The sequence below is a fragment of the Limanda limanda genome, chromosome 21 (genome assembly GCF_963576545.1).
Source record: "Limanda limanda chromosome 21, fLimLim1.1, whole genome shotgun sequence".
Lineage (NCBI taxonomy): Eukaryota > Metazoa > Chordata > Actinopteri > Pleuronectiformes > Pleuronectidae > Limanda > Limanda limanda.
In genome coordinates, this window is record NC_083656.1 from 8,176,297 (window position 1) to 8,199,529 (window position 23,233).

The 23,233-nt window shown below is 41.4% G+C and overlaps 2 protein-coding genes across 2 annotated transcripts; both read left to right on the top strand.

Annotated features, from left to right (window-relative positions):
* The first annotated feature begins 4,852 nt into the window (after positions 1 to 4,852).
* On the top strand, positions 4,853 to 10,456 carry pus3 (pseudouridylate synthase 3). Its single transcript, XM_061095137.1, has 7 exons — positions 4,853 to 4,939; positions 5,670 to 6,078; positions 6,160 to 6,437; positions 7,204 to 7,387; positions 7,474 to 7,583; positions 8,586 to 8,758; positions 9,421 to 10,456. Exons 2-7 carry the CDS (start codon positions 5,674 to 5,676, stop codon positions 9,690 to 9,692), a joined length of 1,422 nt encoding a protein of 473 aa, XP_060951120.1. The 5' UTR covers positions 4,853 to 4,939; positions 5,670 to 5,673; the 3' UTR covers positions 9,693 to 10,456.
* Positions 10,457 to 10,560: 104 nt separating this feature from the next.
* On the top strand, positions 10,561 to 15,802 carry dcakd (dephospho-CoA kinase domain containing). The gene is made up of 5 exons (XM_061094683.1): positions 10,561 to 10,844; positions 11,784 to 11,895; positions 13,132 to 13,335; positions 13,912 to 13,999; positions 14,252 to 15,802. The coding sequence occupies exons 2-5, from the start codon at positions 11,784 to 11,786 to the stop codon at positions 14,535 to 14,537; spliced, it is 690 nt and encodes a 229-aa protein (XP_060950666.1). The 5' UTR covers positions 10,561 to 10,844; the 3' UTR covers positions 14,538 to 15,802.
* The last annotated feature ends 7,431 nt before the right edge of the window (positions 15,803 to 23,233 follow it).

Consider the following 23,233-nt stretch of genomic DNA (forward strand, 5'->3'; position numbering starts at 1 on the left):
CAACACCAATAATTATTTTTCTAAATGCTTCCCCTCAAAGACATGAGTGCTTTTGCTGTGGTTTCAAATGGACACGTGTCAGTGCAAGAATGTGAGGGAACTATTAGGCTACAGGGGCTGGTATCAATAAGTAGGACCATGTGTGGGAGGCACTTCATTTACTTTAGACTGAAAACATGTCCCCTGGTACAAGCAGCACGCTGATTGATGGAGCAGACATGGACGAGAGGTTAACTCTTTACTGACGGACGCTGTCCCACATCTTATGTTATGTTATGTAATGTCACGAATATTCCAATATTAACCTGATAAAGACATTTGTCTGAATAAGAAACTGCCATGTGAAAATAATTTTTCAGTTTTCATCATCTTATTCAGAATAAAGTCAACTATTGGTGTCCATGTAGTCAATGTTTAACTAGGTGTGAGCTATTAAATTAATAAAAATGGTTTAACACTGATGAACGACAGTTACTACAGACAGCTTAAGTCTGTGTACACTCTAAATCTATATATAGCCTATCTACGCACATATCTGTTCCTGTTTATTCAGCTTTCTTATCAATTTAATTAGTTTGACAAAGTAAAATATCATTTCAAATACTTGATTATATAATTTCTAAGCTTACCAAACAAAAAATCTCCTAGTTTTTCTTCAGAATGATATTTCCACTGCTATATTTGTGTGAAGTAAAAAATTCAATTCCTTTATTTAGGCTTCAAAACATCACAGGGAACTTAAAAAGTGGGAAGCTAGCACCTTTAGCTTTGATTAAACCGTCTCGTCAGTTAGCTTAACTGGAGCGGCGACACTGCACTTGATTTATTTATTTTCCTGGAAAATGTTGTTGCACATTCTCATGGCTGCATCTGGTTTCAACTCTGAGTCAGCATGACACACTGTTTTTCCCAAATACAAAGCTAATCTTCGTTTGTGATTATGACCAGCTGAGTTTCGTCGCTTTTTTCTCCATAATGATACAAAATATATTTTTTACCCTAACCGTGTGATATAACGTTGTTACTAAGCTGTTAACTGCAAAATAGATTTATCATTTGCAGGAACCTCACCATAGCACCTTAGCTAGCAATGACAGCAGTTGTTGCAGCTTGTTTTTCATAAAATCTTGGTCTTAATTAATAGTTTTTCCAAATATGTGGTTTGTGCAAACAAGATTTGCCTGTTTCTTTTCTTAACTGATATTTGTAGCTCTGAAATGTGTAAACATAAATCAAAGTACATAAAATCCCCCATGAGACATTCCCCATGGGAGACGTTGATTGATAGCCGAGATCCAGCTTTGGCATATCCTCCTGTTAGAGTCATATATGGAAAAATAATATCACTGAAAATGCTTTAGTGCATTAGTTCGCCCTATATGGAGCTTCCAATATGGATCATGCATGTTATACAAAGAGGTTTCATTTGAATGGTCTGTACGGCCCTAATCTTTCCTCAGAAATTATCCTTATCAGACGGAAAGCAACTGTACAGGCCTCAAGGAATTCAAAACAGGAAAAGCAAAGAGTGGGAAGGACAATGTTCTCCGTCTGTGACATAACACACCAACTATGGTAATCGTTTTACTTCTGGTTCACATTAAGTCTTTCAAAGCAAAGCTGTGTGTGAAGTCTGTTTCCTGCCTGTTCCCACAAGCCCTTTCAAACAAATCCAGACGCCATCACTTCATGAAAACGACATGTACAAGGGTCAAATATTTAAAAAAGCATGTTTTTAGCTTTAAAGTGATTGTGCAGTTTTGAGAAAAGATATGTCAGACTGGACCAACCTGCTGTTGAACATGTCACACTGCAGAAATGATCAGTCCAGAATTGACGGCCGTACAGGAGATGGTCCGATCAAGACTAGTGGAGTCCCCCAAACCCCTCTGAATATCGTTTCAGGCAAATAAGATCCAACGAATTAGAAGTGTCAGCAATGAGCAGAAGAAGGACAACCCCTTACATCTGTCATATAAAAGTCTTCTCTGATCATAGACACCTTTTGGGGGGATTAAAGTCTGTTTTCTGTCTTCCTTATCTGTGACGACAGACTAAATTAGAGAAAACAGTGTCTGAACTCAAAAAGAACGGCGGTTTCTTCTCAGCCTGGATTCTGGCTTCAGCTCCAACAGAAAACGGGGAGAAGAAAAACTCTGAGGAGATGGAAGCAGAAGCTGTGGTGCAGCTGGAGGCCTCGGCCCTTTTCCAGCCCGTGGAAGTGGCATCATGTTTCCTGCAGCTGATTCTGATCCATATGTTGGTGGAGAAGCTCTTTGGGGATGAGTTTGGTCTTCAAAAGGAGAGAAGAAGCCCTCAAGGAAGCTCCGGTGGTGAAACAGCCACCACACATTCTGCGACTGAGACAGAGAAGCAACTGCATTATTTTCTTTTATGAAAATTCTCTCATTATTTTTCTGTTTGTTTATGGAATATCAAGATAAGCTAATGTGTGATTTAATGGTACTTCATCTGTTTGAATAGCAGTTCAGCACCTGCAAGAATACGATACTGGTGACTTGAATGAAGTTACTCAAAATTAATTTGATAAAGTGTAAGCAAACGAATTTGCCACCACCCTTATTATCAAATGCTTACAGAAGAGGACAATTGTAGGAGAATAAACAGAAGTCTCTCTGTTTAGAGATTAATGAGTAAAAAATATCCCACACACAAATAGTAATAACATTAAAATAAGGAAAAGGCTAAACAAAGAGACATTTTGCAAAAGGTTGGATTAATCATTATTAATGTTTTTTGATTGATAAAACACACTTAAGCCCCAAAAAATGTCAAACATAAACCTAACTCCATATCACTCCCACGGCACAGTTTGTCAAATAACTGCTCTGAGGAAGCACAGGAAGTCTGCTGTAACTGTAATCCTTCATTTGTCTGACACTGAGACTGCGAGTGAAGAAATAAAAGCAAAGACGGAGGCATTGAAAGGAATTTATAGCCTAATTTGAAAGAGCATAATTTTTTTCTTTCAAACGGTATCAAACATATTCATATGAGACGGTCTCAGGGGTCTCGGTGGTTGGGCCCAGTAATGGGAGCAGTATCGAATATGGAAGAGGATCAAGTCTGACTCTCGGCCAAAGGAAACAGCGAGGGGTCCCGGGTGATGAAATTAATAATTGGAAAAGTCCCAATTACTAACTAGTGTGGATTTATAAAAAAGGGTTACCCACCTGCACAGAATGAATGAATGAACAACCCAGACTTCTTTTTAGTTTGGAGAAAACTTTTTAGAAAGCTGTGACTGGTATTGAGCGATATTTTTTTTGCTGTAGTCTATCCTCAGGAGGATGCTCGGGATGTCAGTATTTGGATTCTGGAGATTGCGTCCTAGATATCAGTAAGGGTAATATTTTGTAATTCCAATTAAACTTTTTTTAATAGATGTTCGTATAATCAATGGTAATGCAGACATTTAAAAAGAGAGTGAGAAGAGGATGACATGAATGACAATGAAGTCTGTCTGGTCCTCTTTGCCCCAGGTTGTTAAATCCAGAATTAATTAGAATTTACTCAGAGGGAAAAAACCAAAGAACCTTTTGACCAGACTCCCTGTTCATCTGCTGCCAGTAACTTACAACCTTTCCTTCCTGTCACAGGTTTCAGCCGAGGGTTGCTCGACTCTTGACGAAACTAAAACTAAAACTTGAACAAACATCAGAAGTACCTAAAATAACGAAACCACTTACTTAAGAATGTGTACTTTGAATTTTTAGCTTGTTTCATGTCCCATCCACTAAAGGGAGGAGGCAGGATTTATGACATATACCTCAACCAGCCACCAGGGGTTGATCAAGATGCTTTGGCTTCACTTTTTGGGAGCTGTCATGTCGTCCGTCTTTATGCCACATTCCATTACGCCTCTTGAGTTGGGAAATTACAGACCCCTGAGTCCGAGGCTGCAACATGAACGCCCCCTGACGTCGGAACGTTGACTTGGAAAGTCCAAGGGAACCTCACCCCCCCCCCCCCGACTCCCAAATCAACGATAGACACATTCCTACAAACTTGTTAAGATTCATTGACATCTTAGCTCTTATACTTTGAATCTGATTAATTGACATTGAACAGTGGATGCAGAGGATTTTTGTGCTTATTTCTTGTATTCCTGGGTGATATGAACTATGTTTCTTCCCCCCGAGCCATTTGTACGTTGCCGAGAGAGCTCAACACACTGCAAATGAGGAAAACGACTTCATCAATTTGAAGACACATGTGGTGCAAATAGTCACAACACATGCAAATACAGAAACAAGCTACGTATTGCGAAAACAACACCAATGGGACACAGAGCTTTGTGAATTTATTGACGTCTGCTAGTCATCAGTGGTGATGGAATGTCACAAAGCATTAAACTTCAGCCAGGTGCATCACTTTTTTGGGTCCCTTGGAAACATTTCTGTGGTTGTTTCAGTAATTTGCAGCGGGTTTCTGTGATTGCATGAGTTGTGACTTTTTTTGCAGCGCATGTGTCGTCTAATTGTTGAAGTTCTTTGCTCAACTTTCACGTGTTCTTTTTATTTGCATGTGTTTTCTTCATTTGCAGTGCGTTGATCACTCTCAACCTGAAAATGTAAATTCATCATCTATTTATTATTTTAGAAAAACTAAATGCAGATACTAGAGAAAAACAGTAGAGATTTTGTATTAAAATCAGTCATACTCACACTGGACAAAGTCCTAAACACGTCCTTCAAAGAGTGAATCTCAAACTCGTAGCTAATGACGCTCCCCATGGCTATTTAAGTACCAAACTACATTTCCCAGCATTCCTTCACAGGAAGTGTGTCCGCTCCCCACACTGGTCCGACGGCAGCAAACAGTCCGACAGCACGAAGCAGCATGTGTGAGCTCGAGTGAAGCGAGAAGCAGGTGAAGAGCAGAAGTTCATCATCACTGATCAACTCTGAAGTTCCAGGTGAAGTTTCATGACGTCAGAGTTTAGCACCAACAGCTGATGTGTAGCTTAGCATAGGAGCTAACAGGCTGTGTGTAGTGTTAGCATCATAGCATGTAGCCAGTAATAGTTGCAGGGATGAACTCCCACTAGCTTCCTGTCAGGATAAGAGTGAATTGAAGGGTGTAAAGAAGTAAATGTTGTTTTACTTAATTAACACTGAGGAAAAACAAGTTGAAAACAAAGTATGCAGCTGAATAATAAGTGGATGTTTTATTGTGTTAACTAATTGTGTGTAGGAGAAACTTGAACTTCCCACATCCCTCCCCTGGTGCTTATAGTATTTCTGTATTTAAACGTGCACAATTACACCACAGTTAATTCCTTATGTGCAAACCTGCTTGGCATTTAACCAGATTCAGAATATAAGAATATTCTTTTTTTTTCTCGAACTTTTATTAGAACAAATACCTTGACAGTGAGTCTCACACAGCATGTCATACAATATTACAAGTGAGGATAAAATAAAAATAAAACACAAATGGCAGAAGAGTTATCCCAATCACATAGTTTCACATTCAGTTCAGCTTGTCCAGTCAAATGTCTACAGAATGTTCATTTTAACAGATACATTATCACAGGTGTCCACTTTTTCAAAGTAAATGTCCCTCCGGAGTCGTAGGCTTGCAGTTAAACTTTCCATGCAGATTCTGAATATTCAAGTGATCCTCTGTATATTTGTCTCCTCCAGCAACATGTCGGAGGCACTGACCCTGCGGATAAAGGATCTGGAGGCCGAGCTGGAGGAGCTCAGGTCCCAGCTGAGGGACATGAGTGGATCCGGAGAGGACTTAGAGGTGAATTCTGGTGAAAACGCCGACCACAAGCCTCATGGGAGGTCCGGCGGCTGTAAGAAGGGGAAGAAAGCCCACAAGCTGCGTCCCTTCGACTTCTCCGCCCACCCCCGGCGCCACGTGGCCCTGCGGCTGGCCTACATGGGCTGGGCCTACCAGGGCTTTGCGGTGCAGGAGAACACAGACAACACGGTGGAGGCCCGACTCTTCGAGGCTCTGCTGAAGACGCGGCTGATCCAGGACCGACCGAGCTCCAACTACCACCGGTGTGGTCGCACCGATAAAGGAGTCAGCGCCTTTTCCCAAGTGAGTTCACAGAGACGGAGATCCAGCGGCGGTTTTGGTAGTTTTTCTCATGCAGTAAACAAACGTATCTCTTTCCCTCAGGTCATTACAATTGATTTGAGGTCCACACAGTTTTTTGGAGGACTGGGCGTCACGCTCCCGGAGAACGTTGACGAAAACATCAAGAGTAAAGCTGCCGCCTCTGAGGTTCCGTACGTGAAGATGCTGAACAGAGTCCTGCCCCAGGACATCCGGATCCTGGACTGGGCCCCCGCCGCCGAGGGGTTCAGTGCTCGCTTCGACTGCAAGTCCCGCACGTATCGCTACTACTTCCCCCGAGGGTCCCTGGACGTGGCGTTAATGGCAGAAGCTGCAAAGAGGTGGGTGATGTTAAAATGTGTTTGTTTATCCTTTAAGAGAAGAAGAGCCAAACTCAGTCTGCTCAATCAAGTATTTATTTAGGAAAGCATGAACAGGTTACAGCGAAGCAATGGGCTTCCAGTACACTAGTCAAATTAGAGCGCCACGAACATCCGGCGCCTGTCTATTTTATAACAGTAGATCTTCGTTCCTCCTCCTCAGAAGTGCGCAGGCGTAATCCATCCTCCTGGCTTTCGGAATACGGAAGTAGACAGGGAGACACTCCCAATGACGCTATAGTTGCTCGGCAACCTGTTTACTTCATGAAAGGCCTTTACTCAGCAGATGCCATGACGGACAAAAGGTGTTTACAGTTGGAGAAAAGATTATTATGTTTTCTGCTTCATCAAAACAATCCTGACTGTAAACATTCGGATCCTCGAAACCAAAGCAACGAAACAGAATTAAGTCAACAGAGCCGCTCTGTCCGACCTCCAGAACTTTATCAGACAGCTGTGAGACTGACCAACTATTTAACGCACACACATTTCCAGCTAGTTTCAAGATTGAACATTCTGATAATCAAAAGGTTATTGCTAATAATCTGTATGAAGGCCTAATATCTAACTGAAAATACTTCTATCTTTATTTGGTTAAGAGTTCAATCAGCACATAGAGAAACTAAAATTTGAAATCCCAACAGTGAAGACACTAAAGCCTAAACACTGATGTCCCCCGTTGAGGACGCAGCTGATTCGGCTCTGACTCTCTCTTGTCACCCGATAGGTACGAGGGGACTCACGACTTCCGCAACCTGTGCAAAATGGATGTGGGCAACGGCGTCCTGCAGTTCGAGAGGACCATCTTGTCAGCGTCGATCAAACCAGCGTCGCCGGAACACACGTCCAGCACGGATCAATATGACATCTTTGTCTTTGAGATTAAAGGATTAGCTTTCCTTTACCACCAGGTAGGAAAATACAATAACTGAACAGATGTTTGCAGTTTTCTTTTCAAATTTGAATATTTGATAACCGTTGCTGTGTTACACCACAGGTTCGATGCATGATGGCGCTGCTTCTCCTGATTGGACAGAAACTGGAAGCCCCGGAGTTAATTCATCAGCTCCTGGATGTTCAGAGTAATCCCAGAAAGCCCCAGTACAGGTGAATTGATGACTAATGAATAAGTTGTGCCTGTCGATGGCCTCCCACCACTGAGAGTCTCACACACACATACATATAACGAATCTGTTTGAATTAGACTGTGCATTAAGACAGACGACGCGTCTCTCTGTACTTCCTCCCCCTGTAGAAAAATAAATATTTTCAGATTCGGATGCTTCCATTTAAAGCTTTTTACGTCATTAAATGTTTGTCATTCGTTATAAATGATTATGGTGTAGAGGCAGGGTATAAAGGTCATGCTGATGCACCAACCTGCCTGTTTTTTTGTTTTTTGAAATTCTCTTTTTATTTAAAAAAGCACATTTCAATCACATACATTAAATACAGCTTTTGTCTGTCAAGGACATAAGAAAGGATGGATGTAGTAAGTTTGGGTGATTTTGTTCATACTGCCTTTCTGGGGCTTTGTTTTATGGACCTAAATTACTCCATGTAGGAACAATAACAGAGGTAAAGAGATACACAATCTCATACACAGTTTCAATCCATTCATCAATGGTGGGAGGGTCCACTTTTAACCATTTCCTCGTGACACATTTCTTACTAGCTGCCAACAGTATAGCGAGCAGTTTTTTGTCTTTTATGTTCCACGTTTCAAACAATATATTGCCCAAAAACTAAGTTTCACATTTTAATGGGATGTTCACATTAAATACATTGTTAATATGTATGTGGATCTCTTCCCAGTAAGACCTCATTGCTTGGCAGTCCCAGAAAATATGGAAGTGGTTGGCTCCAATAGATCCACAGAGCCTCCAACAGGCGTCTCCGCTAGCTTGGTGTCGTTTTTGTACACCTGCCTGTTGTTATAGCATTAAATAACTAATTAAGACCAAATTTACTTTATCAGTTTGATAAGAACTTCCCAAAGAGACAGAAACCATACTGCAGACAGCCACTAAGGGTTGATGAAGATGTTTAGGCTTCACTTTGTCCGTCCACGTCCGTCTGAGTCTTGAACCTTCTCCTTCTTGTCGGCAGCATGGCGGTCGACTTCCCTCTGGTGCTGTACGACTGCCACTTCGAGGGGTTGAGCTGGAAGCAGGAGGCTGAGGAGGTGAACTACGTCCTGTCAGCGCTGCAGCAGCACTGGACCCAGAGCGCAGTGAAGAGCCACGTCCTCCACGGGATGATCAAGGGGTTGGAAGCCTCAGGTGAGAGTTTATCAAGATGCAACACAGCCTGGACTCGGTAAAGCTCATTCATCCCAAAGTGCAAAAAACAGGGTTCCTACGGTCATGAAAAACCTGGAAAAGTCATGGAATTGTTAAATGTTTATTTCAAGGCCTGGAAAAGTGTTTGAAAAAAATGTAATCCCAAAAGTTTTGGAGAAGTCATGGAAATTTGTAATATTCATATTTTCAGGTCTTTCATTTATTCTGAGTTTTAAAAAATGTGTATGCTTTTAAAGAGATACGCTTAAAATATAAGCAGGCATACTCTCTCATACTAATTGAAAAGTTCGGTGGGGAAGCAGGCGGGATAATGCACTATGCCAGGGAAGTGTAGATTTAACCATGCTTGGATACAAATGGAAAAGTACATGTCATGGGTTACAACAGACATAGACCTCAATCAAACTATTGTCTACTTCATTTGTGTATTTTAAGGTATACTGTTTACTTTAAAATTCGTATATTTAGCTTAAATACTAAATTGTGTCACTTTCATGTAGACATAGACTTCACACAATGTTTGGTCATGGCAATTTGGTTTAAAGTTATTTAAAAGTCATGGAAAAGTCATGGAAATCCATTGGTCAAAATGTGTACGAACCCTGAACACATATTTTTACATTTCCTTTAACAACCCACAGGTGGAGTTTCCTCCAACAACTGCTGTTTAGTGGAAGGCAGCAGGCAGAGAAACTATCGGCCGTTGCTGGAGCGTCCGTGCTGTGAGAGCCTGGAGTCCAGGATAGACCACTTTGTCAAAAGAGGCCGACTGGAGCGGGAGGAGGGCGAGAACGGAGGGGACGCCGTCCACAGAGGGAAACGCTCCAAACATTCCCACAATTCCTCCACTGGCCCTGTTTCTTCAGAGCTGCCACCGGCGAAGCAAAGTGCAGATCGGAAAGCAGAAGACTGATATTACTCTGTTGGAGAAAGGACATGACAAAGTTTTTTTTTTTTTTATAAAGCATTCTTTCTTTTCCATTTGAATTCAGGAAACAAAACAGGGGATTTACATTTTTATTTCATAAACCTATTTTCTACAGAAGCTTATTGCATTCATTTGAGAGAAAAATTCTGCTTTTTTTTTTTTTAATAACAAGATTATTATGTTTTTTCTGAATCAACAATATAGCTTAACTCAAAATCCTAAGTGTTGTTCTTGGTTTGAGTCATTGGGAGAAACTATTTTTAGTTTGTTTTTAAGTATTACAGATGGCTTTGTTATCAGTGTATATTTACACAGGCACTTGTTTAGACATAAAGTTCAAATATTTTGAGCTGCGTCGTTAATTCATTCAGAACTCAAGATTTATGATATAATCTCTCCTGAAGTCCCAAAAGATGGTATTTTTTCATGTTGCACGCACAAGATGAATTAGTTGTGCACAATCTGCGTAGTAAAGACATGACTGACACCACGTTGGATATATGGCATTTATTATTAAGAGCAACAAGAACTTCATTGTGTGATAACTGGGTGAAAACTTTTGGCATCTTGTGCATCTGAGTGATTAAACACAAACAAACATCTTAAAATAAACATCTTGCGCGCACATGTTATCATCTTGATATGACAAATCAACAAGAAATCTTTTGGGACTTCAAGGGGCGCCATTGTTTCAAGACATAATAATCTCTCATTTTCTTCCATGCAACATATTTGTTTTGCACTGTAATAAACCCGTTTTGGAGAAAGTGTCTGTCCGCTTGGTTTTATGAGCGGGGCGGAACCAAATGTGAAAGTAGGGAGGGACGTGGGATGACTTGTGATGTGGCACAGGTCGAGCTAGGAGGCTAGGTGGTTAGCAACCGGTGGAGCCCAGCTCGGAGTTGAAGACAGTTCCCCAGGGACTCGGACCTGAGCTGCTTCATCACCGGACTCTTCACTGAGTGACTCACAGAGACAAACATGTTCGCTGTCTCTCGGCTTCCTGTCTCTTTCATCGCTCTCATGTGATAAAACACTCATGCTAACGCTAGCCTGTTAGCAGCTCTGCTTGTTTCTCTGCACGGATCTGAACTCTAGCTCCAGCTGGTCTCAGGAGGCTGTCGTGTGTTTACAAAGGTAAAGAAACCAAAACAACAACAAACACTAGAGACAAATACAACAGTGACCGAATAAGTACATCTGCAGATCATATTGTTTATGTACCGGTTGATTCAGATTTCACTTCCCTGTTAGAACTCGTTCGATTTGACAGTAGTTATTTAGTTATTGAGTTAGTTAATGAGGAATAACTTCACAGTTCACTGATCCAACCAGTTTGACCTTTGACTCCTTATGTGTTTTACATCAGTGCAGTTCATTACTTCCACAGCAGGGGGCGTGCTGTTAAACATAGGAGAGGTGTTGACTGTAAACCATAGACTGTATGCTGTAAACACGTAACTCAAGACTTTTATTGTGAAAATATCCAGCTGTGGAAAGTAACTTTTACTCCACTTACTTGCACTTTTACTTTATCATTTCCATTGTACTCAGTCAATGAATACTTTCATCAATAAATAAATATTATACAGTATTCTAGGAGAAAGTAGTTAAATTTAGCCCAATGTGCTGAAACTTAAAAAAATATGATTACACATCAAATTAAACATAATGATTTACATTTATTCTGAATTAGACCATTTGAGAAGTACTTATATTTACTTTTATCATGCTGATAATACATTTGTATTTTTACATAAGAACTTCTTCTTAAACTTCCTTTATTCCAGTAAAGGTTCTGAGTACCACTGGAAATGTATTTTTTAATGAAATCCATCTACACGTTAACGTTAATTTGAGATTGTAATAATTTTGTCGCAACTATTTGTCTGATTGTAAAACTTTTGTTTATTAAAATTTCTATGAAGCCTTTACAAAGGTTTTACGTTTTGTGTAAAGGCACATATGAAGATGTGCCTTTACACAGGTTTTACGTTTTCCTATCTTTATTTAGCTGTTTTGCTCTAACCAGCGCTGGCAGGACTTTGATGCAGTTCTCCCTGTCGTTGCTTCCAGATGTTCCTGGTCGGGCTGACGGGAGGAATCTCCTCGGGGAAGAGCACCGTGTCTTCCATGCTGCGGGAGCTCGGCTGCCCCATCATCGATGCTGACGTTGTGGCCAGGAAAGGTACGTGAATATTCTTCTACCGCAAACCTTTCAGCTACACACAGTGATCACACATTCAGCTTGAAAACCAAAAGAAATCTGTCCACCTCTTATTGTCCAGGCAAAGTAGCCCATTTTGGAGCAAAAAATAGAAGTAATTGTAAAAGAATTTTTTTCAGCATAGATTATTTCTATGAGGTGTCCAGAACAACATACTAAAAGTCCTAAGAAATCCTAGTTGAGGAAATATGTTTAATTCTCATCAATGTGTGCATATAAGGCCCGGCAACAATACACCCCAAAAAGACTATTTTTTTCCATTACTCCTATCAAAATGAAACTTTACACAATGAAAGTAGCCATGAAACGTAACATTTTTTGTATTACAAGTTTCTTTGAAAATGAATTTATGTATGTATTTGTAATACATATGAATGGTGTTTGCCTATGCAAATTAGGAAATATTCAATAAGTGTGGAGCTCATGTGCTTGTCAAATTCATTTCAAAAGAAACTTGTAATACAAAAAAATTTACGTTTCATGGTTACTTTCATTGTGTAAAGTTTTATTTTGATTGGAGTAAAGGAAAAAAATTGTCTTTTTGGGGTGTATTGTTGCCGGGCCTTATTGGCACACATTGATGAGAATTAAACATATTTCCTCAACTACGATTTCTTAGGACTTTTAGTATGTTGCTCTGGACACCTCATAGAAATGATCTATGCTGAAAAAAATTATTTTACAATTAGTCGGTCGTAAAACGCTACTTTGCCTGGACTGTTAGATAAGATATGAAATTGACCTATATGTCCCCTGATTTATGTAATGATAACATTTACTGTTCCTTTCATTCCTATAGTTCTGGTTAAATGCTTTAATAGACATAAGGAGTTTAGGGGTGCAGGAGGTTGATTAAAACGAATGCTCGGAGAGTTTGCATGAATCATGAAGTCTGTCTCCGCTGACTGCAGGGATGATGTTTCAATTACGTGATGAAGATTAAAAAGGTCACAGAACTGGGTAGAGAGTGCACAGCTGCACGTCGGAGAGAAAATTGAGGAATTAGGATAAAACTCTAATTACAATCAGGGGGCTGATGAGTCTGTTTAAATTGTTTACGGTATGTTTCTATCCTTCTTCCTACATTCTATATTTCCTTAGCATTTTTTAACGTCTTTTAAAACTTGTGTTGTCACTCATCACTAGTAGTCATGTTACACTGGTTAATCAAAACAATGATATAATGTTACCAAACAGTCGTGGAGCCCAACACTCCGGCCTACTCTCGCATCGTCCGACACTTCGGGCCGGAGATCCTGCTGGAGAACGGAGAGATCAACAGAGAGAAGCTGGGTCAGATCATCTTCGCCGACGAGGAGAAAAGGAAGCTGCTGAACTCCATCACCCACCCGGAAATCCACAAAGCGATGCTCAAAGAGATCCTCTTCTACTTCCTCAGAGGTGAGCGAGGAATTGGGTTTGGCTCAATTATAGGTTGATGCAGGGAAGGGGAAGGAGGACTAGTTAGTGAGAGTGAGCCAAGTCTGTTTGGCAGTAGAGGGATGGGCGTTGGGTCAGATCCTGGCAGCCACAAAGTGAGAGACAGGGTTTCAAAATATTGCCAGCATTTCATCAGGTAGAAGGTGAGAGTCAGAGCTAAAAAAACAACCTAAAACATAACTTAATAAAAAAGAATAACAACTTTCACTCTCTGATACCACTTCTTCTAAGTGTATTCGTTTCAACCAGAAAAAAACAACTGAAATGCAACACTTTCTTTTCTCGTGAATCACTTCCTCTTTGCTTTTAAAGTGTGAAGAAGAAGTTATTTCTGGAAGTGTAGTCAGCAAATTTCACATTATAAATTCCTACAAGTTAAACAGCAACATGCACCGTGTGCGAGACTTACGTTTCAACTTATTTAAAGGAAGTAATTCCAGGTATTGGACTCAGTTGCCAAAAAGGGGGAAATGGTATCAGAACTTACGTGTTGACACTAATTAATCCTGTTTCACGAAGCTTCTTCCGTCTCCTCAGGTTATCGCTATGTCGTGCTGGACGTGCCTCTTCTCTTTGAAACCAGACGTCTCACTAAGTTTTTGAACCACACTGTTGTTGTTTACTGGTAAGTCCACCACTCATCTCCCCGTCATCCCTGTAGATCTTTACCTTTAGGATTTATATTTTGAATCATTAAACTATTTGACGGTTTGTTTCTGACAGGCCTCGGCCATTAGGGGCAGTTTTTATATTTATATTAGTTATCGGTTACCTGTCTTCTTCTCTCGCCAACGTATTAGCATGACTCACTGCCTCTGGATTTTTTAACAAGGCGCCCTGGCTCCATAAATAACCTCCTTTGTCTGTTCCTTCTCAGTGACCCTGCCACTCAGCTGTCCCGCCTGATGCAGAGGGACGGCCTGACCCAGGAGCAGGCCGAGCAGCGCGTGGCCGCCCAGATGCCACTTAATGAAAAGCGCGGCCTGGCCAATCACGTTATCGAGAACTCGGGCGGCCGGGAGGACGCCCACCGGCAGGTCCTGCGGCTGCACACAAAGCTGGAGGACTCCATGGACTTCCTTTTAGTGAGGGTCATTGCAATCGCTGCCACCACTGGTGTGAGTGGGATTCTGCTCTATGCTGCCAAGATCCTTTTATCCTAACAGAGGAAATTGGAGCTGTAAAAGAGTTCATTCCCAGATCTGGTCAATGACGTGGATGTGAACGGGAGAAGGCAGGTCGGAGGTAACGATGCAAATTACTGTGAGATTAGGTTCACACCACCCATCACTGCAGCTCGGGGGTGCGACGTGCACTGATTAACACGGAGTCACACTGTTGACATAACATGTGATGACAAATTGTTGTTTTGTGTGAAGGGTTTCTATGTGCAATTTCTGTGGGGTTTTACTGTGAGACACTAAAACATGAAGGCGATACTGTACAAGCTCCAATTTACAACCTGTGCTTGAAACAGTGATGTCAGATCGGAGCTTAAAACCGGGAAAAAGCTTAATCATAATATAATGTTCCACACGTAGCTTATATTTGTAAAACCGTGAAGTATGATAGATTATAGAAAGGATAAGATCCTATTTGGCTACACCTATAGACTTTACATAAAGGTCGACGCCATGACAGCTCCCCAAAAGCGAAGCCAAATCATCCGGATCGCCCTCTGGTGGTTGGCTGCAGTATAGGACATAAGCCCTGCCTCCTCCATGCTAGCAGATGGAACATAGGTCAAAATAAATAGTCAAAGTACACGTCAAATACTTTTTTTCTGTCATTTTCGGTAGGTCTTAACAAACTGATGTTCATTCAAGTGTTGATTTAGTTGATTTGTTTCATTCAGTTATTTGATGCTATAAATACCATGTGAAACCTGATGATCGACAGCTGAGACTTGATACTGTGGCTACACACCAAGAGAAAAGAAAGTGGCACCTGTCTCCGGGTTAATTCAGCTGAATGGTTGTGGGGGGAGGAGGTGAAGTCCATCTTTATAAACTGTTCCCTATGGTCACGCCTTTTGAAGCTGCTTAAAGTAGACATTCTGAGTGATTTCATAGATTAAATAAATGGTCATATGATTTAAACTGGATGGAATTCTCTCTCAGAAAATAAGTAAAATACTGAATATGATGATTGTGAGGATACAGCATATGTAATGATTGTATGTTAATCACTGTATAATGAAGATTGACAGCAGATATTTGACAATCCATTTTTAATGGGAGCCGAGCGACTTTACACAAGATAACGACTATATTTATCACAGTATTTTCTTACACTTGAAGCTGTCCACTGTAAATACTTCAACCTGTGATGTGTTTCTTTCAGTGCACACTCGCCTGTAACATTTGTAATGTGAGCTGCTTAATTTTAACATAAATGATCCAACACCACTGATTTAAAGGAACAACTATCAGATGTGTCCGTGTGTTTTTCTGATTGTTGCCTGTAAGCAGATGTTCTGAATCCTCTGAACAACATCTGGCTCCCCAGATAAGGCATGTTTAGTCTATAAAAATTGATAAATACCATATATTATGATTTTCCTCTCGTTATATGAGTTTTTTTAATAAATTACAACTTTGTTATCATAATATTATGACTTTCCTCCCAATAACGACTTTAATCTCAATTCTATGACCTCATTCTCATAATATAATGTCATTATTTCTGAGATCTCAGAATTTGGCCTGAAAACTCAATCAATAAAAACATTCGACATTTTACAGGGACTCGTGATATAGACAATGTTTTAAAATAATGTAATTATTTTAGACCAAATGATTCTCTGTTTAAAATCATTCATTAAGATTTTTGAAGAAAATAATAAAATTCTCACACCTGAGAAGACTGAGAGCCAGTGAATGTGACAAAGAAGAAAAATATTGAATTAACCGTCAATCGACTATTGTATTAATTGGCTTATTATTCCAGTTATTCCCTCTAATAATGAATTGTATCAGCAGCACTGAAATGCAGCATGTACGATTTCTTCATGATCTCCTACAGGAAATTGTGTTGAGTGACAAGACTCGAGGAGAAGATAATGATGAACTTGTAGTAATGGTCCGTGGTGATGTCCTTGCTCATGTGCACATTAGAGCTTAGGCATGAGAATCCAGGCCCGGGGGGGGCTCACGCGTGGTGACATCACCCTGGCACCGAGGGCCCACTCAGCCTGCGTGGCTCACTTGGCCCCTACTGGTCTGCTCTTTGTTTTTATCAAGCCACCGTGGAATTAATGCAAAGTGACTCCTGCTGCTGCTGCGGTGGGTGAGTGGGTGGGGTGGGGGGGGTGAACCAGAGCCTGCATGGCCAAACATTTGGATACATATGCATTACACAAATCCGCTGCCCCGAACACAATGGGGGTCTCTTGAACACATGCAAACAGCCCGTACGCAGCACATCCACCCACGGAACACACCATGATGAAGATGCTATTCTTAGGCTGCTTTTTAAAAACCCTGCCTCCATCGTGTTGCAGGGGGGGGGGGGGTAACATGCTTCCCTGGCCATTCAGCTGTTCAGGAGTAGGGTTGCAAAGGGGCGGAAAGTTTCCGGTAAATTTCCGGAAACTTTCCATGGGAAGTTAAGCTCGGGAATTTTGGGAATTTTGAAAAAAAAAAAACTACGCAAATAAGACGCTGAGCAATAAAAACATAATTCAAAACTCTATTTTAAAGATGTATGGAATGCAGCACACACTGCACGTTGAGTTTCAACCCTCCACTGTGCATCTTTCCATCACATGCACAGATAATTCCCAGCATCCTGCACACTACAGCAGGGCTACTGAGACCTGCTGTAGTGTGCAGGACTAGTCAGGTAAGTTTCGATGATATTACTGGGGAAATATATAAGCATGCTGATTGAGGATTGTTCATCTGTTCATCCAGCTTATTTCCATTCATTTATCCATCAATTGTAAAATATGAGTACAGATGATTCCAATTGTTTGGAACTCATTATATCTCCGGCATTGCATTAGTGTTTTTTTTACAAACTTTTTCCTCATCTTATTCTTCAGAACAATGCCACGTGCACTCATGTGTGGAGACATTTCACCCCATCCAATGTAGAAGGAAAGGCTGTGTACATTTGCAAATACTGTGCAAAGACCTATGTTAAGAATGACACAAAGATGCAGAAGCATATAGTCAAGTGCCCAAAGCTTCCTCAGGGCTCAAATCAGCCTATGACACAACAAAATGTTTATATTTATGTCTGTATATGACAAGGTAAACACAGTAAGTATAAATTACCCACAACATTTCCAGTTTATTCCTGTTAATTCCCGTATATTCCCGTATATTCCCATTAATTCCTGTTAATTCCCATGGAAAGTTTCCAACTTTGAATATTCCCGTAATTTTGCAACCCTATTCAGGAGAGATTTCCAAGTGGGCCGCCTCTCAGCCTCTGTCTCAAGCTCAGACAGAGGCCAGATGCAGCGCGTGGAGAGAAAGACTATATCTGTACCAGCGAGTGTGAACGCTCCCGGGCCCAGGAGGCCGGCAAAGTCTCAGTCTGAATATAAAGTGGCTTTAATTCTGTCTGCGATGAGCTGAAAGGTGAAAGTCCTAAGTTGCCTCGTTACACGTTGTAAAAGTCCATGGACGCAGGCACAGCCCCCCCGCTGCTTTATTGCGTGTTGTGGGTCCGCTCCGGGAGCAGAGCGAGTAATTTTCGGATGGCAGGGGGTAAAGACTTATATAATTCCACCATCATGTTCAGAGAGCCGGCCCCGGGCGCCACAGTGTGTCAACATTTCGGAATCTCCTGTCTGAGTGGTTTTTCATCATTCCCCTTGCCCAGCGCCCAGAGCAAAGGTAAAACAGTTTGGGCAGAAGCAAGCAGCTTTGCACCAAACACAACGGCAGCTCCAGATAACTGACAGTCCAAACACATTCTCAATAAGGTTGTTTTGTGTGTGAAGAAGTGTTTTGCTCCTCTGGGAAGAAGCCACGCAGTCTGAGGATTACAGGTTGTGCCCATTTTAGAGGCTTATCATTTAATGCAGTGTTTTCTTTATAGACACATTCTAGCTATTGTGTTTATGAGTGTGAAACAAATGTTTATGTAGATGCAGCAGAGAGGTCTTAATCATATTTTTTGTTTCTAAACCTCAAAGATTCTACACACTTAAAGGACCAGTGTGTAGGATTTAGGGGCATCAGAATTCCGTAATTATATTTTAATTGCTGTATAATCTGCTGTAACTAAGAATTAATATGTTTCCATTTCGCTAAAAAGAATCCATATCAATTTGGGGAGCGAGTCCTCTTCCATAGTGTCAGCCATGTTGCACCACCATGTTTCTACAGTAGCCCAGAATGGCCAAACCAAACAATCAGGCCTTTCACGTTTTTGTCATTACCTGAACTCAGGTGCTACGACTCCCTTGGAAAGGAGAGTAAAGATTTAACTTCTGGTTTTTCGCTCAAAAACGATATAGTTCGGCGACATACAATTCTTTTAAGTCTTTAAGTCACACCATATATTTCTTTCCATGTGAGATAGAAGTACCCTGACTCTCAATATATGCAAAGGTTTTTATTTACGACAACAGCCTGAGATTTAAAAATAAAATAACTCTTGAGATACTGGATATTTTGGTTGTTTTGTGGTAAACATTACGTAACAATGAATTACCTGATCACAACCGACATGATATTCACGGTTGTGGTAAACGGTTGAGACGTTGCTATTGCACCTGACGATTGAGGGTAGTGTCACGTTGGTCTTCTTGACATCACGAATAAACCAGATTTTTCTACAAACACAATAGATACCATTCAGACTTGTGGCTTCTACAGGAGCATATAACACTGTCTCACATTGTCATAACTTAGTCTACCTTGGTTTTATTATAGCTGATAATCAAAATCTCTATTCAGAAAATGAATGGGATCTTTACGTGTGGAACCAGGCTGTTGAGCTCTACTGGATCAGCGATGAGGAACTCTCGGTGACGTCACACATGCAGCTCCTCACCAGTGGGTCGACTGGCCTGGGCAACTCCAGTGCTCTTGAACTCTGACATCTGGTGTCATGCTAAGGGGGGGGGGGCACTAGCAGCGCCTCCGCACCCCCGTTGTCAGGCTGCATCCACGAGACCACGATGAGGTGAAGAGACAGGCACCACGCCAGCGAAGCATCCCCAGCCACATGACTCAACCTGTCCCTGTGCATTAGCCCCGGCTCAGTCAGGACCGTGAGGGAACAAGGCCGCTGGTGCTGAGTCACTGACACACTGGACAGTTCCCAGCTGAAGCTTTATGATGGGGAAGGGAATCACTGCATGTTGTATACTTGTATTTTATTTGGTGTTTAATCCACTTATTGTGGAATTTATCAGTTCAAAGCATCGACCACAGATTAATGACCTTTAAGCTCCTCCTCACTCCAAAATAAAGGATTCTGACAACTTAGGAAACTTGACATGAAATACAGTGTAAAAGAGTTTATATGTATATGCTGTGTTTCCGATTGTAGTCAGAAGGCTGCAGCTCCAGTGGACACATTACACGGTTTATTTTTAACATCCAAGGTGATACACGGGCTTTGTGACGACCCTTTAGATAACAGGTCGGAAGAGGTTGGCAGAGCAGCTGTTATTGACAGACAGACGGCACCGAGGAGACACAGATATTAAACCACGCTTGCGGCGCGGCGGAACGGACGCCGGCCGGTCACTGACTCCACAGCTTCACACAAACCGGAAGCATAGGTGCAAAAGTTTGCACAGATATTCATTTGATTTGCCTAAAGATTTGGTTTATGACCAGATACTTGAAAAACCAAAGACACTCATATCAGCTTTGTGCGTCCTGAAGTGAAAAACACAAAAAGAAAACACATCGTGCAATTACTGGCTATCGACAAGAGTCGCTGATGATTGGACGGACAAACTTGTCAATTTGTTTAACAGTGATTTGCTGTTGTGTTTCTTCTTCTTCACGACCAGTGTAGCTCCAGCTATACTTTGTGTTCAGTGCAGATTTATTCAAAGCAGCATCACTAGCATGACTCTACTATAGCTCTAGTCATAGTTCTCATAGTAATAAGAATACTAATACACTTTATTTTTATAGCACTTTTCAAAAAATGATGAACTTATTAAATAAAAAGCAGTTTGAATGTCAGGGGACCATTAATCAAAAGACCTGAAATAGAATACACCATTATAAATAAATAAAATAATCATTTAAAATAGGGAACTCAAAAGATTGAAAGTTCGGACAATCCAAGTCAAAGCACATTTATACAAATATGTTTTCAAGAGGATAAGGAGTCAGACGGTCTGATCTCCTGGAGAAGTTTGTTCCTCCCTTGGTCCTCAGACTGTAGATCGTGGAGCAGCGAGTAAATTCCTGGATAAGGATATGAACTTCCGACCACGCATGAACTTTGTGGTGATGCACTTGAGCCATAAATCTTATTAAAGTATCTTAAAATAAGTTCTGATGTAGTGTTAGCTATCTGGATGGAATCACAGTCGTGTTTTCTTTTCTTTTATCACTATGTGCTTGTCCCATGTTGAAATGTAAGAATACCAGAATAGGACTTGTGTTGTCGTGCAGTTTTTGTCGTCTTTTTCTTCTCAGCTGCACTCCAGTAAAACACTACGTGCATGTGAGCAGGTGGCTGTGTATTTAGAGGGAGGAAGCGTGCATGAGTGTGACCGGCAATTTAGCTCGACGGTTAAAGCATCTATCTCTAATTTGGATCTCCCCCGGTGAGTGAGGATGCTCACGATAACAACACAGAGGGCTCATTAACGTCACTTTCAGACATTTCAGAGGAGGTTCTCTTTCCAAGCCCGTCCATTCTCCTGTCTAATGGAGACTGCAGACGGATGCACGGACACACATGCACGCTGACCCGAGCGCTCACACACACGTGGACCCGCCGACACACACACACACACACACACACGCTCTGCAGCAGCCTGATAAGCCCAACGCCTCACCAATTGGCCCCAGCAAATGTCAAGCTGAAGCCATCTCGCTGATAGGGAGTGGGTGGGAGTGAATGAATCTAAAACATTTCCCCTCAGTTACGTTTGCACACGCCGGAGATACCTTCAATTAAAACAAGTCTGCAACAGAGACATAATCTTTCAAATCCCTCTACTTAGACGAGATGGAAAAAACAGGGCAAAGCAGAACATTTCAAATCAGCTCCTCAGCCGCGTCCAAGAGACGAAGCTTACGTCAACAAAAAGCGGATTATAGCACGTCTCAGGGGAAGACTTATCTCCTAACCCTGGATCTGCTTAAAGTTTGGGGAGGACGTGAGAGGAAGCGAGAGTCAAACGTTCAGACGCCTCGTTCGGCCCTGATGCTGTTTCATCAGGAATTAGCACCGGCCCCCAGAGTGAGTGTCCTGTTGGGTGGGTTGTTCCGCTAAAGTCACCATCCAAAAATTAGGAGGAATGGGGTTTGTGTTGCTTACACAAGCACAATTGTTTGAGTGAGGATCACCCAGTTTTACAGGAATGAGGCAAAGATGGTGCCTGCCAAGAGAGTTCTTACAGGTTTGTGTTTCTTTAGGGGGCTTAAACCTCTGATGTCAGCGAGACTCTGACCTTGATAAACGACTCCAAAAAAGGAAGACTCATTTTATCTGAGCAGCAAAACGTTATTTATTAACAGGATAGTTTGATAGAAGTTCATTATCTCAGCCAAGTTTATGTTTTCGTTTTTTTGGGGTTGGTTGATTTGTATGTTTGCTTGTCTGTGAGCAAAAAAACACCAAACCGATTTCCATAAAACTTGGTGGAAAGATGAAGTATGGGTCTGGAAGGAACCCCTTCAATTTTGGTGTGAATCCTGATCGGGGGCGGATCCAGGAATATTTCTCTTTTTCCCTTTAACATTGTGAGATATCCTGTTTTGTTTGTTCATAGGATTATGCAAAAACCATTCAACCAATTTCCTGAAAATTGTTAAAAGGGGTGGGTCATGACTCAAAGAGGAACCTAGAAAATTTTGGTGTGGATCCCAACCAGAGGTAGGATCCAGGGTTATTTATTTCATTTTCATTAACATTTTAATTGATTTCTTAGAGAATAATTCATGGTTCTTGAAAAAAAATCAGGTGTTTGTGGATTGAGAATTATAATGTGGTTTCACGAGGGGACTATAAGAAGAAAGGCACAAAAAACCTGCCTATCTATGAATTCAGGTGCATTTTTTTTTCACTCTCATTTATTCATTTTGAAACAGCAAGGGCTGTTGATCCTTTTATCTTTATGGTCTCTAAGTATTATAAATAAAGTGAATAGGTTGCATCTAAAAGACGAGTTTGCGTTTCTCCTTGAGGACTTGAGGAAACTAGGCTACAGACGTTGCAGACGCCCAGGCAGCGTTCACATTCAGTGGGTTCAGCAGTGAAAGCTGTTTCTCGCCGTCCGGAGGCATTTGTCTTTGACGTCGTGACATGAAGTCTCTAATTTGACGATGTGCTCATCCGTCCTGCAAGCGGAAAACAGTCTGTGCTAGTGTTCAGCCCCCCCCTGGCTCGGCTGACCTCTGCTTAGGCACGGACCCTCGCTCTTAATTGTGTCTGGAGGAAGTTCCTTGTCTTAAGACAGGCTTTGAGTTTAGACCAGAGGGCGGAACCACAAAGAGGAGCTGAGCAAACAAGATGCTCCGACGCAGCACAGCAGGGCGATCCAGTGTCTTGTCTCTTCAATCAAGTGTCACACTGATTTACAGCTTCCACCAAATTAATCAAGTGAGTTTCAATCTTTATGACAGGAAACAGTGTGCTGACATTCAGCTTCAGAAGCATCAGCGTCTGAGCAGTTGTTCATTTCGACATGGTCTCATATTTA